An 18,975-nucleotide genomic window follows, 5' to 3' on the forward strand; every position below is an offset into this window, starting at 1 on the left:
GAAATGCTGAGTGTTTATCATCTCGAAAACAGCAAGCACATAAGCCTTGAAAAAATTAAACCAACTAATTTATCCAATCAAAATTCAGAGTAGTTGGGGCTTTCTCACAGAAAAACACGCTCCAAGAGTTGCTCACCACAGTACATATTTCACTTCAAATGTTTATCATCTAAAAACGAGCAAGCACACCAGCAGAATTTAAATCCAGTATTCGTGGGGCCTACTCACAGGGAGAAAGATACCCTTCAAACATTAGCAGCATAAAATTTAAATTAAGGATTGATGGGGCCTTCTCACAGGGAGAAGACACCCTTAAAAAATTAGGGTATGCTGCTTAGTGTGGCGTGCACACGGTATTCTTTAGTAAAAGGCGAAAGAATAGTTCGCTTTGTGCTCACCACGCAGCTGCTTACCTTTCACCGCTCGCACTACGCCCCCTTAGATAGCCGAGCTCCCTCCCCTCTCTCCCTCAGCTAGGCGAGGTGGGACTAAACGAAACGCGGCTGGCTCCGCCTCCTCCACTCCCGTCGCACATGCTTCACCAGCAAAGCCCACAGAACAACAGAAGACAGTATGGGACAACCAGGTGATCAGCCCACTCGAGAGGCAACAATAGCCCAGCCCAACCCAACAGACCAGTCGCCTGACACTAAAAAAACAAAAACAGGCCCGTCGCCTCACACTTCTGGAAACTCCTTTTTGAGTGCGGCACACACAACAGAATTTGATCCGTTTCTAAAAAAAAACTGAACCTCGCAACACATTCCTTCCTAGGTCGTGTGAGCACTATGTAAAAACGTGTGATCTTTATTCTGCTATATGTCATGAATCCGGGATACAATTTGTATTATTTGGTTGGCAAACTTGCCCACACTCGCTAAAAGGACCACTACTCATAACAGTAGCAACGATATGGCTCTACTCAGCTTTAGAAAAACAAAACGGTGTCGCACTACGTTACATCATATGAAACCATCAACAGAAACATTTCACCCCTGTTCAAGAAAAAAAGAACATTTTACAACTGTATTTGATTGGAGAGAAGCTAGGGCACAGAAAGGCATTTCACAAGTATGATGATCGACGGTTTCTTTCTTACTGATGGTTCGAGTATTCGCTCGGAAACATAGGTTAATAGCTGGCAGAAACAATATACCCTAATTCGCAACGATTTGTTTGTGATCATGGGGGAAACTACAGCAACTTCTTTCTCTCGAAAAAGGTCTTCAGATGCCACAGCTGCAGCCCTGCCACGGATAAGCAGATGCCAAGTGAGAGGAAACTCAGCCACCCCATCCTCGAGTTCGTCTGCCTGTTGATGTTCTGCATTTGCTCCTCCCTGCACGAATGACAGATATAAAAAAACTTGGTTTCAGAATGGCGTCTTAGTTATCATGGAATGAAGTTTTACCAGTGCCTTAAAAATACTAGTAGACGAATGACAGGCAAAAAACTTGATCTGGGAGTTAGCTTCTCTAATTATCATCAAAAGAAGTTTTACCAGAGCTAGAAATAACAGGCAGTATTGTACCTTTCACGTAGATAAAACATTTCCTCGTGAATAGATTTGATGGTATCCTCTAGCTTCTTCAGCTCTAGTTCCATCATCTGCAACAAGTAAGAATACAAATGCATGAACAGCTGATCCTACGACGAAACGATATAGGAGTTATAACAGGTCGTGGAAGATCTATGTATTTTAATAGTAATTGGTGATGTGCAACATGTTATTGGCTGTTCTCTCCAGAGGTATAGGCATGACAAACGAAATGGTGACTTAACAATGTTAATGTGTGTTGTTCATATTAATACCATGCTCACAGAACCAGATATATTTTTGGGGGCTTATTTCATGACTTTATGAGCAGTGTTCAAAAGCTACTATGAACCCCTATTGTGCCTACTGTTTAAGAACCAACGCTAGCTGACACAGTGATACACGTTACCAGCAATGATATGTCGATGTGAAATTATTATATGGACAATGTTGCAGATAAGCTACCAAACACCCAATTTCTGAGATATAAAAGAATCAGCGGGCATTGAGTCTCCTTTCTGCATTCCTTTTCCTTTTTATGTGAAAATATATGCTTATGTTGAAGAGTGATGAAAAATGGCAACATGTCAAAACTAAAGAATATCCAAACTAATCACATATCAAATTCATATATGGCGAGACACCAAAAGCTTGTTTGACATAAAAAACATTTGTTCAGTGAGAATCTGACTCTAAATCACACCTTACATTGTGTGCAAGTGATATTCATAATTCAAGTACAATAACATACAGAACCAAGTAAAGAAAAATGCTTAACAGAACATACAAAAGTCAACGTTGTAACCTAGTTCGTATACATACTCTTGTACAAGTAACAAAGTGAGCAAATCAGAACACATTTTACCACAAGACTAAGAGTTAACTTAATTTAACTAACCACAGCACTATTCAGCATCTTCTCCAAACACACTAATATGCAAGAAATAATTGACTTGCAAGAACCATCTCATATTCTTAAACTCCTTGAATCAAAATTTGAAACAACACTGATGCATACTACAACCAACTCAGGCCTAGAAGGGACTAATGTACCACCTCACAGGCAGACCCCTCGACATAAAGTAGAAAAGCCAGAAGGGAACTGATTCAGGTGCGCTCAGAATGACCACAGTGTCCAGACATACTACAGAAAACCGCATGGCAACCCGAGTGAACAAGCAAACTAAGGAACTCAACTTAAAAGTATATAAATGACTAAATTTAAAAGAGATCATGGTTTCCACACGAGATATTAACAGACGCTGCAAGCCTACCCTGTTCTCTTAAAATTTCAGCATACCCTAGAACTGAATAATTCAAATCAAAGTTACAAAATCTACCAGTCCTAGAGCCATACACACAGAAATTGCTCTCGAACAGACGAACTTGCAAACAACTCTGTCAATGACATGGCCCCCGAACAACCCATCATAATAACACAACCACGCGCAAACTCACAATTTATTTCACATCCAAGCACCCACGTGGGTGACAGGTAGAGTCTATAATTCCCTGCTGCTAGGCGCAAGTTGCAAATTCAATAGAATGAATCACTGGCCAAAACTATATTATCTAGAGGGTAATTCAGCCATACCAAACAGCACGATTAGTTAAAATTAGAGAACAAACTGAAGTGAGCAGCCCAAGGGCGAATCGAAGCACTCACATCGACCTTGCCCTTCTTGGCGACGTTGGACCAGTCCTTGGCCGTGACGCCGCTCTTCCAGTCGAACTCGAAGGTGACGGTGACGGGTGGCTTGTGGTCAGGCGCCCAGAAGCAGGCCAGGTAGTCCCCGGCCTCCACCGCCGTGAAGGCGAAGTGCCCCGACTGCACGTTCTCGGAGTAGTGCATGCTGTTCCCGTACGGCGACGTCACCTGCATCGACCCAATCGCACAAATCAGCGAAATCACCGGATCGCCGCGGTTTCCCCCAAACCCAATCGCGGGCCGCACGACGACGATCGATTAATTACTTACCCTGAGGGAGACGCGGTGCGACTCGGGGAGCTGTGCGTCGGGGTAGCTGGGGTCGGGGGCGACCACGCTGTACTTGCCGACGGCCATAGAGTCGACCTTGATCTCGTCGGAGATGCACTTGGTGTGGCCGGACTCGAGGTCGAACCGGAGGGCGCGCGCCGGCGGCGAGGCCGCGAGGAGGACGGCGGCCAGGAGGAGGAGCGTGGAGGGGGGCAGCCGTCTGGGGGCAGGGGATCCGGGGCGCGCCGCGGCCATGGCCGGAGATCGGAGTGGGAGTCGAAGCGCGAGGGAAGGTCTGCGGACGAAGTCACGAGGTGGTGTTGGGCGTTTGGCTGACTGGGATGGGATGGGGGAGGAGGGGAGAGGCTTGTTGAGGTTTGTGACGTCCAAATGACTAAAAGTTGTACTAGTACAATCATAATCTTTTTTTTTAGCTGAGATTTAGTGATCAACTAGAAGGGTTAGACGCGCTTTACCGTGCCGTTGAATTTGTTGGGATTCTTAAATTTTTTTAGACGCTGATATCCACCACATGTGTGGCATACTAGACATTCGCCCACACATCGTATGTGGTGTGAGCAGGAGGCAGCCCAAACGGGCTGTGTGTGGGCGAACATTAGAATTGCTCATACGTGTGGGCGCAGCTACTTCGTGCCACACGCCCAACAAGTACTACTCATCTCCACCCCGCGCGTGTGGCACGAAGCAAAAATGCCCACACGTCCTGGCGCAACTACGTTAGGTACCCGCGGGATGACGATTTAGTTGCCATCCGGGATGGCAGATGTAATTATCCGGGATGGCAAATGTAGTTGTAAAAGCATGGCAACTCTATCTGTTTTGGTTAACTATAGTTGTCATGTCTAATTTATGGTAGTTGCCGCGTGTTATCAAACCGTAGTTGCCGTGTGTGATTAACTACTTGCCACATATGGTCAAACAGCAGTTGCCATATGCGTTTACCTAGTTGCCATATGCGTTTACCTAATTATCCGGGCCTTTCGCAGTGTGATTTTGTGCTATCCGCTAGTCAACTCACATTTATGTGGGGAAATTTTTCCATCAGTGGTTGCGTGTACTGTATTCGTGTTATAGTATCACATGGTGGTGCTTTGTTCTAGGTGATGGGAGTCTGCGAGGGGTTGATATGTTTTTATAGCCCGGTTGCTGCTGATTGATTTGAAAAATCATTGGTCCGATCAAAATCGTAAATCAAATTCAAAATTGAATACCTTAATTGGACGAAAGAGCTTTAAAATTGGGAAACATAAAAAATTAAAATAATTAAATGAGAGAGCCCCTTGAGAAATTGTTGACCTAGTCAAAATCGGATGACCCGATTCTAAATTATAGTCTCAATTAATTGTGAAGATTTAAAAATATAAAGCATAGTGTATTGTATAAAAAAAATTAATGAGAGAGTCTTGAAAAATTGTTGACTCAATTAAAATTGGGTGACCAAATCCCAATTAAAAACCTCAATTAATTGTGTGGCCTCCAATCCTAATGAGCTTACTGATATAGTATATTTCCCTAAAAAACTGAGAATAATTTTCATAGTCTCGAACTATGAGATCATTTCATGCATTAACATTGTTGAATGTTGAGACAACATAAGATTATGAGAGTATAAGTTAGTTGATTGCTTGCCGATTTGATCTTCTCGAGAAGAGTATTGCTTGGATGATTGCCGGTGGGCAAAGTGTCCGCATTTAAAATGGCCTAATGTGAAGCACATTAGTACCGGTTTGTAACAAAACCGGCACTAATGTGTCCATTAGTGCCGGTTCGAACGGCTAGGCGGGCGGAGCTAATTAGTACCGGTTCGTTGCGAACCTTTAGTACCGGTTCGTGGCACGAACCGATACTAAAGAGGATGTGGCACATCGTGGTCCGGCTGGGGCCCCACCAGCGCCTTTAGTACCGGTTCCTACCACAAACCGGTACTAAAGGTTTGTAGTTGCAGCTGTTTTTTAGTCCCACCTCGTTCGGCTAACAGGTTTTTACCACCTTAAATATGTTACTTCTCAAACTATCACAAGCACTTGGTCTTCATTGAACTCTATGTGTAGAATTTGTGGCCGCAATATGAGTCTTCATCGGTTTCTAAACCGTTGAGGACTCATATTGACAATTCAGATTGTATGCAAAAAAATCATTGATGATCAATGTATTTTTAATGTATATTTTTACATGTTTACACCCTCACTCTGACCTCTCAAACTCCAGACTTTTTTGCGTTCAGCAGGCGCCATTCAAAGCCACGTCATCAAGTTTCAACCCTTTCTGACATAATTTGCTATTTTTAATGCATTTACTGATTTGTTTTGAGCTAAAGGCCCTGAAATTGAAAATCACTACAAATGAACTCTGAAAAGGTTGAAACTTGGCATGGTATCATCATTTCATCCGCATAGCATGTGCAAAAAAGTAAAGAGAGTCATGGCAAAAATTTGATGCACTTTGTGTACAAACTGGACAATCTCTTTCGAAGTATCAGGGTTTCGGACGAAAACTCATCTGTTACACCGGCAATTCAAAATTTTAATAACTTATTACAACTCCGGATTTTTTTTGCGTTCAGCAGACGCCATTCAAAGCCACGTCATCAAGTTTCAACCCTTTCTGACATAATTTGCTATTTTTAATGCATTTACTGATTTGTTTTGAGCTAAATGGCCCTGAAATTGAAAAGCACTACAAATGAACTCTGAAAAGGTTGAAACTTGGCATGGTATCATCATTTCACCCGCATAGCATGTGCAAAAAAGTAGAGAGGGTCACGGCAAAAACTTGATGCACTTCGTGTATAAACTGGACAATCTCTTTCGAAGTATCAGGGTTTCGGACGAAAACTCATCTGTTACACCGACAATTCAAAATTTTAATAACTTATTACAACTCCGGACTTTTTTTGCGTTTAGCAGGCGCCATTCAAAGCCACGTCATCAAGTTTCAACCCTTTCTGACATAATTTGTTATTTTTAATGCATTTACTGATTTGTTTTGAGATAATGGCCCTGAAATTGAAAAGCACTACAAATGAACTCTGAAAAGGTTGAAACTTGGCATGGTATCATCATTTCACCCGCATAGCATGTGCAAAAAAGTAGAGAGGATCACGGCAAAAACTTGATGCACTTCGTGTATAAACTGGACAATCTCTTTCGAAGTATCAGGGTTTCGGACGAAAACTCATCTGTTACACCGACAATTCAAAATTTTAATAACTTATTACAACTCCGGACTTTTTTTGCGTTTAGCAGGCGCCATTCAAAGCCACGTCATCAAGTTTCAACCCTTTCTGACATAATTTGTTATTTTTAATGCATTTACTGATTTGTTTTGAGATAATGGCCCTGAAATTGAAAAGCACTACAAATGAACTCTGAAAAGGTTGAAACTTGGCATGGTATCATCATTTCACCCGCATAGCATGTGCAAAAAAGTAGAGAGGGTCACGGCAAAAACTTGATGCACTTCGTGTATAAACTGGACAATCTCTTTCGAAGTATCAGGGTTTCGGACGAAAACTCATCTGTTACACCGACAATTCAAAATTTTAATAACTTATTACAACTCCGGACTTTTTTTGCGTTTAGCAGGCGCCATTCAAAGCCACGTCATCAAGTTTCAACCCTTTCTGACATAATTTGTTATTTTTAATGCATTTACTGATTTGTTTTGAGATAATGGCCCTGAAATTGAAAAGCACTACAAATGAACTCTGAAAAGGTTGAAACTTGGCATGGTATCATCATTTCACCCCGCATAGCATGTGCAAAAAAGTAGAGAGGGTCACGGCAAAAACTTGATGCACTTCGTGTATAAACTGGACAATCTCTTTCGAAGTATCAGGGTTTCGGACGAAAACCCATCCGTTACACCGGCAATTCAAAATTTTAATAACTTATTACAACTACGGACTTTTTTTGCGTTCAGCAGGCGCCATTCAAAGCCACGTCATCAAGTTTCAACCCTTTCTGACATAATTTGTTATTTTTAATGCATTTACTGATTTGTTTTGAGATAATGGCCCTGAAATTGAAAAGCACTACAAATGAACTCTGAAAAGGTTGAAACTTGGCATGGTATCATCATTTCACCCGCATAGCATGTGCAAAAAAGTAGAGAGGGTCACGGCAAAAACTTGATGCACTTCGTGTATAAACTGGACAATCTCTTTCGAAGTATCAGGGTTTCGGACGAAAACCCATCCGTTACACCGGCAATTCAAAATTTTAATAACTTATTACAACTACGGACTTTTTTTGCGTTCAGCAGGCGCCATTCAAAGCCACGTCATCAAGTTTCAACCCTTTCTGACACAATTTGCTATTTTTAATGCATTTACTGATTTGTTTTGAGCTAAATGGCCCTGGAATTAAAAAGCATTACAAATGAACTCTGAAAAGGTTGAAACTTGGCATGGTATCATCATTTCACCCGCATAGCATGTGCAAAAAAGTAGAGAGGGTCACGACAAAAACTTGATGCACTTCGTGTACAAACTGGACAATCTCTTTCGAAATAAATAGAAGAAAATAAATAAAGCAGAAAAGAAAAATATATATAAAAAACTACTCAGAAATAAATAGAAGAAAATAAATAAAGCAGAAAAGAAAAAAACTATATAAAAAATTTACTCCGAAATAAATAGAAGAAAATAAATAATGTAGAAAAGAAAAAACTATATAAAAAATCATTGGGGCACTGCCAGTGGGCCTGCCAGACCTCGGGTGTGGAAATTCAGGCCCAGAAGGGCCAGCAGGCTCACAGGGCAGCGCGCCATAGTTAGGCCCAGAAGCCTGCATTATTGAGGAGTTCGAAGGAGCAACCACGGCTGGGTTTATAAACCAGTGCGGCTGCCCTTCGCCCGACGACGTGGGACTAAACTTTGCGCCCCTCGCCTGGCAGCGCACCCCCTTTAGTACCGGGTGGTGGCTCCAACTGGTACTAAAGGGGGGGCCTTTAGTACCGGTTGGAGCCACCACCCGGTACTAAAGGGGGTGCGCTTCCCGCCGCTTGGCCTGGCCAAAACAGGCCTTTAGTACCGGTTGGTGGCTCCAACCGGTACTAAAGGTCAATCCTATATAAGAAACATGTAAGTGCATCTAGTGCCCCTTAGTGATTTTGGTGTATTGAAGACTTATAGGTTAAGGGACTAATGTGTTTATGAGTGTACACAGGTCTATAAGTCTATGAGGAGTTTGATATTTACAGAGAAAGTCGGCCCCTAAAAATGAAGTTCTTCGACTGAAGACTTTGAATTTCTGAAGACTTTCTGAAGACTTTCTGAAGACTTTGAAAGTGAAGAAATTGGTGTGACCTTGAAGACTTGGTATTCATTTGAGGAACATGAAGCGTGAAGACTTTTGTTTTTTGTAGTTTCATTTTCTCTTTCTTGAGTCATAGGAAACACCGTATTGTTAAAGGGGGTCAAGGAAATACTAAGGAAAAATGTCCAAGTGATGCTCAACTCAAAATCCAACACCTACCAATCCCTTCGAGTGAAGCCATTGGAAATCTCATACAGTTCAGTCAATTTCTTCAGTGACAGAGACGAAGTTCTTCTGGTCGCTGAGGAATTTATTCTGACTGAGGAGTTAGGAATTCGCCAGTGCGGATTGCCTACACAGTGAGGAACATGATAGCCCTGAGGAATTTGATACTCAAATTTCCGACCGTTGTTGTGCTATGCGCCAGCTGTCCCAGAATATCTACCCACCTAACGATCATATCATTGAAGGGCATTTATGTCTTATCATGTCGGGCTGCTCCCTAGGCTATAAATAGCCGCCCCTACAAGCACTAGCTGGTTGGCTGCTCCGAGAGAAACTGACACTTGTCATTTGAGAGCATCCCATCCTCCGAGGACTTTGAGCGAAAATCATCGAGTGAGGAAAACCCAAACCCAAACACCTACAAACCAAAAGTGATTGAGCATCACTGAAGAGATTGATCCTGCGTGGATCCGACACTTGTTACCTTTGAAGACTGTGCTTCTTCCAGACGGTTAGGCGTCATGGTCTAGAGCATCCAAGAGGAATTGTGGATCGCCGAGTGACCGAGTTTGTGAAGGTTTGGAAGTCACCTGAAGACTTACCACGAGTGATTGGGCGAGGTCTGTGTGACCTTAGCTCAAGGAGAATATGGTGAGGACTGTGTGTCCGGGACTGTGTGTCCTCAGGTTTAAATACCTAGCTGCTCCAACCAGACGTACAACTGAGACAGCAGTTGGAACTGGTCTACCAAATCATTGTCTTCACCAAGCTTACCGGTTCTATTTCCTCAACTCTTTCATTTCCTCAAAACTGTGTTGTGCGCTTGTTCATATTTGTGTTTGAAGACTTTGACTAAAGACTTTCTCAATTTCCTCAGTTCAATTTCTTTAGTCTGTTTGTCTTCATCTTGTGTTACCTGTGATTACGCTTTCTGTACTCTGTGCTTGTCTTCATTTCATCATGATGACCATGCTTGTGTTCTGTTATGTTTACTTTTGAGTACTTATTCCGCTGCAAGTAGTTCTTCGCTAAGGAATTTCCTCACCCGCAAATTCCTCAGTGAAGAATCCCTAAAAATCGCCTATTCACCCCCCTCTAGTCGATATAACGCACTTTCAATTGGTATCAGAGCAAGGTACTCCCTTGTTCTGTGTGATTTTGGTTTAACCGCCTGGAGTTTTAGTTATGTCGACCGCAGGTATGAAGAAAGTGACATGCCCCATCTTTGACGGTCATGATTATCCCAAGTGGAAGGCCATGATGAGGAAGCGCCTCATGGCAATGAACAGCGAGCTGTGGACCGTCACTGAGATTGGTCTTACCGATCTATGCAAGATGGCGGACATTGATAATATTTGCAAGTACACTCGACTTGACATCATGGCAAAGGATATCATCTGTTCCTGCCTATCCAAAGATGAATTCAGGCGCATTATGCATCTTTGCAATGCGAAGCTTATCTGGGACCGAATCTCTGACGTCTATGAAGGTCATCGAACTTGTCATGATCCCTGGTTTGAGGATTTCAAGGAATCACTCAAAACGATGACTTTCGAACCTGAACCATCATCTTCTGCACCATGCCTCATGGCAAAAGGTGCCAAGGTAACCGAATGTTCCTCATCCGAGTCTAGTGATGATGAATCTGATGATGATTTTGGACCTAGCTATACCAAGCTTGTTTGTATTGCCACTGAACAACAAAAGGCGTTGGAAAAGGTTCAAAACATGCTAGACAAGAGCGATGATATGTTGGTTGAAGAAATGGATCGCACTAAAACCTTGACCGAAGATGTAGCTACCACGCGCTACTTGGAGCTATTCCAAATAACTGCTCTACTATACGAATCCGGTTTACTACTCAGAGTCATCCGGATTAGTGTCAAAGTTTGCATCGACGTAACCCTTTACGACGAACTGTTTTACCACCTCCATAATCGAGAAAATTCCTTAGTCCACTAGATACTAAGGATAAGTTCGACCGCTGTCATGTGATCCATTCCCGGATCACTGTTGTACCCCTTGACTAACTCATGGCAAGGCACACTTCAGGTGCGGTACACAGCATAGCATACTGTAGAGCCTACGTCTAAAGCGTAGGGGACGACCTTCGTCCTTTCTCTCTCTTCTGCCATGGTCAGGTCTTGAGTCTTACTCAATACTCACACCTTGTAACATAGCCAAGAACTCCTTCTTTGCTGATCTATTTTGAACTCCTTCAAAATCTTGTCACGGTATGTATTCATTTGAAAGTACTATTAAGCGTTTTTGATCTATCCTTATAGATCTTGATGCTCAATGTTCAAGTAGCTTAATCCAGGTTTTCCATTAAAAAACACTTTTCAAATAACCCTGGATGCTTTCCAGAAATTCTACATCATTTCTGATCAACAATATGTTAACAACATATACTCATCAAAAATTCTATAGTGCTCCCACTCACTTCTTTGGAAATACAAGTTTCTCATGAACCTTGTATAAACCCAAAATCTTTCATCATCTCATCAAAGCGTTCATTCCAACTCCGAGATGCTTACTCCAATCCTTAGAAGGATTGCTGGAGCTTTGCATACTTGTTAGCATCTTTCAGGATTGACAAAACCTTCTGGTTGTATCACATACAACCTTTCCTCAAGAAAATCGTCGAGGAAACAATGTTTTGACATCCTATCTGCAAGATTTCATAAATAATGCAGTAACTGCTAATATAATTCTAACAGACTCTTAGCATCGCTACGAGTGAGAAAGTCTCATCGCAGTCAACTCCTTGAACTTGCCGGAAAACATCTTAACGACAAGTCGAGCTTTCTTAATGGTGACACTTACCATCATTGTCTGTCTTCCCTTTAAAATCCATTTGTACCCAACAGCCTTACGACCATCAAGTAGTTCTTTCAAAGTCTATACTTTGTTTTCATACATGGATCCTCTCGGATTTTATGGCCTCAAGCCATTCGTCGGAATCCGGGCCCACCATCGCTTCTCCATAGCTCGTAGGTTCATTGTTGTCTAGCAACATGACTTCCAAGACAGGATTATGTACCACTCTGAAGTAGTACGCATCCTTGTCGTCCTATGAGGTTTGGTAGTGACTTGATCTGAAGTTTCATGATCACTATCATAAGCTTCCACTTCAATTGGTGTAGGTGCCACAGGAACAACTTCCTGTGCCCTGCTACACATTAGTTGAAGTGACGGTTCAATGACCTCATCAAGTCTCCACCATCCTCCCACTCAATTCTTTCGAGAGAAACTTTTCCTCGAGAAAGGACCCGTTTCTAGAAACAATCACTTTTGCTTCCAGATCTGAAATAGGAGGTATACCCAACTGTTTTGGGTATTCTATGAAGATGCATTTATCCGCTTTGGGTTCGAGCTTATCAGCCTGAAACTTTTTCACATAAGCATCGCAGCCCCAAACTTTTAAGAGACGACAGCTTAGGTTTCTCTAAACCATAGTTCATACGGTGTCGTCTCAATGGAATTGCGTGGTGCCCTATTTAAAGTGAATGCGGTTGTCTCTAATGCCTAACCCATAAACGATAGTTGTAATTCGATAAGAGACATCATGGTATGCACCATATCCAATAGGGTGCAGTTATGATGTTCGGACACACCATCACAATATGGTGTTCCAGACGGTATTAGTCGTGAAACAATTTCCACAATTTCTTAATTGTGTGCCAAACTCGTAACTCAGATATTCATCTCTATGATCATATCACAGACATTTTATCCTCTTGTCACGACGATCTTCAACTTCACTCTGAAATTACTTGAACCTTTCAATAATTCAGACTTGTGTTTCATCAAGTAAATATTCTCAGCATCTACTCAAATCATCTGTGAAGTAAGAACATAACGATATCCACTGCGTGCCTCAACACTCATTGGACTGCACACATCAAATGTATTACTTCCAATAAGTTGCTCTCTTGTTCCATCTTACTGAAAACGAGGCCTTTCAGTCATCTTGCCCATGTGGTATGATTTGCATGTCTCAAGTGATTCAAAATCAAGTGAGTCCAAATGATCCATCTGTATGGACTTTCTTCATGCATATATACTAATAGACATGGTTCGCATGTCTCAATCTTTCCAAAAACGAGTGAGTCCAAAGATCCATCAACATGAAGCTTCTTCATGTGTTTTATACCAATATGACTCAAGTGGCAGTGCCACAAGTATGTGGTACTATCATTACTATCTTATATCTTTTGGCATGAACATGTGTATCACTACGATCGAGATTCAATAAACCATTCATTTTAGGTGCAAGACCATTGAAGGTATTATTCAAATAGACAGAGTAACCATTATTCTCCTTTAATGAATAACTGTATTGCGATAAACATAATCCAATCATGTCTATGCTTAACGCAAAGACCAAATAACAATTATTCAGGTTTAACCCCAATCTCGATGGTAGAGGGAGCATGCGATGCTTGATCACATCAACCTTGGAAACACATATCGTCATCTCACCTTTAGCTAGTCTCCGTTTATTCCGCAGCTTTTATTTCGAGTTACTAACACTTAGCAACCGAACCGGTATCTAATACCCTGGTGCTACTAGGAGTACTAGTAAAGTACACATTAATATAATGTATATCCATTATACTTCTGTCGACCTTGCCAGCCTTCTCATCTACGAAGTATCTAGGGTAGTTCTGCTTCAGTGACCGTTCCCCTCATTTCAGAAGCACTTAGTCTCAGGTTTGGGTTCAACCTTGGGTTTCTTCACTAGAGCAGCAACTGATTTGCCGTTTCATGAAGTATCCCTTTTGCCCTTGCCCTTCTAGAAACTAGTGGTTTTACTAACCATCAACAATTGATGCTCCTACTTGATTTCTACTTTCGCGGTGTCAAACATCGCGAGTTGCTCAAGGATCATCATGTCTATCCCTGTTATGTTATAGTTCATCACGAAGCTCTAATAGCTTGGTGGCAGTGACTATGGAGAACCATCACTATCTCATCTGGAAGATTAACTCCCACTCGATTCAAGTGATTGTAGTACTCAAACAATCTGAGCACATGCTCAACGATTGAGCTTTTCTCCCTTAGTTTGCAGGCTTAAGAAACTTGTCAGAGGTCTCATACCTCTTGACGTGGGCACTAGTCTGAAATCCCAATTTCAGTCTTTGGAACATCTCATATGTTCTGCGACGTTTCAAAACCGTCTTTGGTGCCACAATTTTAAACCGTTCAACATTACGCACTGAACTATCACGTAGTCATCAAAACGTGTATGTCAGATGTTCGCAACATCCACAAACGACGCTCGAGGTTCAGCACACCGAGCGGTGCATTAAGGACATAAGCCTTCTGTGGAGCAATGAGGACAATCCTCAGTTTACGGACCCAGTCCGCATAATTGCTACTATCAACTTTCAACTAAATTTTCTCTAGGAACATATCTTAGTAGAACTAAAGCGTAAGCTACGACATTATTTGCAAAGACCTTTTGACTATGTTCATGATAATTAAGTTCATCTGATTATTTAATGAACTTCCACTTAGATAGACATCCCTCTAGTCATCTAAGTGATACATGATCCGAATCGACTAGGCCGTGTCCGATCATCACGTGAGACGGACTAGTCATCATCGATGAACATCTCCATGTTGATCGTATCTACTATACGACTCATGTTCGACCTTTCGGTCTCTTGTGTTCCGAGGCCATGTCTATACATGCTAGGCTCGTCAAGTCAACCTAAGTGTTTTGCTTGTGTTCCGAGGCCATGTCTGTACATGCTAGGCTCGTCAACACCCGTTGTATGCGAACGTTAGAATCTATCACACCCGATCATCACGTGGTGCTTCGAAACAACGAACCTTCGCAACGGTGCACAGTTAGGGGGAACACATCTCTTGAAATTTTAGTGAGGGATCATCTTATTTATGCTACCGTCGTTCTAAGCAAATAAGATGTAAACATGACAAACATCACATGCAAATCATAAAGTGACATGATATGGCCAATATCATCTTGCGCCTTTGATCTCCATCTTCGAGGCGCGACATGATCACCTTCGTCACCGGGATGACACCATGATCTCCATCATCATGATCTCCATCATCGTGTCTTCATGAAGTTGTCTCGCCAACTATTACTTCTACTACTATGGCTAACGGTTAGCAATAAAGTAAAGTAATTACATGGCGTTTTCATTGACACGCAGGTCATACAATAAATTAAGGCAACTCCTATGGCTCCTGCCGGTTGTCATACTCATCGACATGCAAGTCGTGATTCCTATTACAAGAACATGATCAATCTCATACATCACATATATAATTCATCACATCCTTTTGGCCATATCACATCACATAGCATACCCTGCAAAAACAAGTTAGACGTCTTCTAATTGTTGTTGCATGTTTTACGTGGCTGCTACGGGTTTCTAGCAAGAACGTTTCTTACCTACGCAAAAGCCACAACGGTGATATGCCAATTGCTATTTACCCTTCATAAGGACCCTTTTCATCGAATCTGATCCAACTAAAGTGGGAGAGACAGACACCCGCTAGCCACCTTATGCATCAAGTGCATGTCAGTCGGTGGAACCTGTCTCACGTAAGAGTACGTGTAAGGTCGGTCCGGGCCGCTTCATCCCACAATGCCGCCGAATCAAGATAAGACTAGTAACGGCAAGCAAATTGAACAAATCATTGCCCACAACTACTTTGTGTTCTACACATGCATAGAATCTACGCATAGACCTGGCTCATGATGCCACTGTTGGGGAACGTAGTAGAAATTCAAAATTTTCCTACGTGTCACCAAGATCAATCTAGGAGATACTAGCAACGAGAGGGGAGGAGTGCATATACATACCCTTGTAGATCGCAAGCGGAAGCGTTCAAGAGAACGGGGTTGATGGAGTCGTACTCGTCGTGATCCAAATCACCGATGATCCTAGCGCCGAACGAATGGCACCTCCGCGTTCAACACACGTACGGAGCGGGGACGTCTCCTCCTTCTTGATCCAGCAAGGGGGGAGGAGAAGTTGATGGAGATCTAGCAGCACGACGGCGTGGTGGTGGAAGTAGCGGGATCCCGGCAGGGCTTCGCTAAGCGCAAACGGGGAGGAAGAGGTGTCACGGGAGGGAGGGAGGCGCCAGGGCTTGGGGTGCTGCTCCCATGCGCCTCCCCACTATATATAGGGGTGCAGGGGGCTGGTTTCTTGCCCTCCAAGTCCATCGGGGCGTTGGCAAAGGTGGGGGGAAGAAATCCCATCATTTCCCTTCCCCACCGATTGTTATCCCCCTTTATTAGGGATCTTGATCTTATCCCTTCGGGATATGATCTTATTCCTTCTAAGGTGGGATCTTGGTGCGCCTTGACCAGGGGTGTGGGGCCTTGCCCCCACTACCCACGTTCATGTGGGTCCCCCCATGCAGGTGGGCCCCACTTCGGAACCTTCTAGAACCTTCCCGGTACAATACCAAAAAATCCCGAACATTTTCCGGTGGCAAAAATAGGACTTCCCATATATAAATCTTTACCTCTGGACCATTCCGGAACTCCTCGTGACGTCCGGGATCTCATCCGGGACTCCGAATGACTTTCGGATTTCCGCATACTAATATCTCTACAACCCTAGCGTCACCGAACCTTAAGTGTGTAGACCCTACGGGTTCGGGTGACATGCAGACATGACCGAGATGACTCTCCGGTCAATAACCAACAGCGGGATCTGGATACCCATGTTGGCTCCCACATGTTCCACGATGATCTCATCGGATGAACCACGATGTCGAGGATTCAATCAATCCCGTATACAATTCCCTTTGTCAATCGGTACGTTACTTGCCCGAGATTCGATCGTCGGTATCCCAATTCCTTGTTCAATCTCGTTACCGGCAAGTCACTTTACTCGTACCATAATGCATGATCCCGTGACCAAACACTTAGTCACATTGAGCTCATTATGATGATGCATTACCGAGTGGGCCCAGAGATACCCCTCCATCATACGGAGTGACAAATCCCAGTCTCGATTCGTGCCAACCCAACAGACACTTTCGGAGATACCTGTAGTGCACCTTTATAGCCACCCAGTTACGTTGTGACGTTTGGTACACCCAAAGCGTTCCTACGGTATCCGGGAGTTGCACAATATCATGGTCTAAGGAAATGATACTTGACATTAGAAAAGCTCTAGCAAACGAACTACACGATCTTGTGCTATGCTTAGGATTGGGTCTTGTCCATCACATCATTCTCCTAATGATGTGATCCCGTTATCAATGACATCCAATGTCCATGGTCAGGAAACCATAACCATCTATTGATCAAGGAGCTAGTCAACTAGAGGCTCACTAGGGACATGCTGTGGTCTATGTATTCACACATGTATTACGGTTTCCGGATAACACAATTATAGCATGAACAATAGACAAATATCATGAACAAGGAAATATAATAATAACCATTTTATTATTGCCTCTAGGGCATATTTCCAACAAGTATCACTGATGATGCAGGGCTGAAGGAATTGTACATGACATGCATGTACAAAAGCCTCAAGGGGCATCATACTCTTTGTGATGTGCTTAAAAAGCAGATCCTCAACAGGAACCCTAGGAAAGAGGGTATTGCCTTTGAGAGGAAACTCAATGCTGATGATACATATTGGAAGCCTAAGAAGTACCCCAAAACCTCATGGGTTGCTGCAAAGGGACCTTCAGTTGATCCATCCAATTTATCTGGCTTTACATGTGAATCTCCTCATTCTTCTGATGAGTCATTTGACTCCAACTATAAACTATTCAAAAATCAGAATGGTGAAGTGTTTGCTAGATATGTTGGCACTAACTGCAAGAACGGTTCCCCTATGAAGAAAATCTAGGTTCCCAAAAGATTCCTTGAAAGTCTTCAGGTGAATGTCCTCATGACTCCACCTGTGAAGAATAGGAACCCCAGATCAAACTCTTCATATGGACCAAATTCTTCATATGGATCCAAGTCCTCATATGGACCAAATTCCTCACGTGGATCAAATTCCTCAAAAGGATCAAAGTCCTCATATGAATATCTTCGTGCTAACAACTCTGTTTCGCAGGGAAGAGCTAAGGGCTATGAATATGTGCATTATTCTCCAAACCATTATGTTCATAAGTCCTCGAAGAATTTCTCTGCTTATTCATATGCTTATCCTAACTCCTCTTATGTGAAACGAAATGGATTAGCTTCTATGCCACCTTTCTCGTATGGAGCTCGTAGAGTGATGAACTCTTTGCCACCCCTTCAGATGTGGGTGGTGAAGAAAAAGAACTAATCTCTTCTGCATGGTCAGGTCTCCAGACATGCTCAAACGTCTGAAGAATTTGCTGGAGACCTGAAAAGTGCCTGAAGGACGCAGGCTAATCATGAAGAAATGAACTTTCATTTCTCACGTCCTCATACTGCTTTATCTATTCTGTTGCTTGATGAAATTGATCTGATGAATTGTGATGTCATATTCTTCACTGATGAAGTATATGAGTTCGTAAGCTGCAGTAATTCATCTGCAGGATGATCAACCCAAAGCCACTGAGTGGGTCCTCGATAGTGGATGTACAAATCACATGACTGGTGACAAGAATCTATTGATGGATGCTCCCTTATCTCCATCTCATCCGAAGCATATCATCTTCGCTGACAAAGGAAAAAGTCAGGTATTGGGTCTAGGTAAGGTTGCGATCTCAAAGGATCGACACATGGACAAAGTCATGCTTTGAAAGTGCGTTATATCAACTAGAGGGGGGGGGTGAATAGGCGATTTTTATGAATTCTTCACTGAGGAATTTGTGGGTGAGGAAATTCCTTTTATGAAGAACTACTTGCAGCGGAATAAGTACTCAGAAGTAAACATAACATGATACAAGCATAGTCATCATGATGAGATGAAGACAAGCACAGAGTACAGAAAGCGTAAACACAGGATAGCACAGGATGAAGACAA

The 18,975-nt window shown here is 42.7% G+C and overlaps 1 protein-coding gene and 1 pseudogene across 1 annotated transcript; both read right to left on the minus strand.

The window, feature by feature from the left end:
• Positions 1-296: 296 nt before the first annotated feature.
• On the minus strand, positions 297-407 carry LOC120975035 (U5 spliceosomal RNA; annotated as a pseudogene).
• A 520-nt stretch (positions 408-927) lies between these two features.
• Positions 928-3,897, minus strand: LOC109778168 (transmembrane emp24 domain-containing protein p24delta9). The gene is made up of 4 exons (XM_020336729.4): positions 3,516-3,897; positions 3,204-3,413; positions 1,532-1,608; positions 928-1,339 (listed from the first exon to the last, which is right to left on the minus strand). Exons 1-4 carry the CDS (start codon positions 3,768-3,770, stop codon positions 1,195-1,197), a joined length of 687 nt encoding a protein of 228 aa, XP_020192318.1. The 5' UTR covers positions 3,771-3,897; the 3' UTR covers positions 928-1,194.
• Positions 3,898-18,975: the final 15,078 nt, after the last annotated feature.

The sequence above is a fragment of the Aegilops tauschii genome, chromosome 2 (genome assembly GCF_002575655.3).
Source record: "Aegilops tauschii subsp. strangulata cultivar AL8/78 chromosome 2, Aet v6.0, whole genome shotgun sequence".
Lineage (NCBI taxonomy): Eukaryota > Viridiplantae > Streptophyta > Magnoliopsida > Poales > Poaceae > Aegilops > Aegilops tauschii.

Excerpts from the sequence above, each read along its gene's own strand:
- LOC109778168 (XM_020336729.4), bottom strand. The coding sequence starts at position 3,770 with ATGGCCGCGGCGCGCCCCGGATCCCCTGCCCCCAGACGGCTGCCCCCC. Across the intron at positions 3,414-3,515 it reads CGCACCGCGTCTCCCTCAGG|GTGACGTCGCCGTACGGGAA; the intron begins GTAAGTAATTAA and ends GGGTCGATGCAG. Across the intron at positions 1,340-1,531 it reads ATGTTTTATCTACGTGAAAG|GGAGGAGCAAATGCAGAACA; the intron begins GTACAATACTGC and ends TCATTCGTGCAG.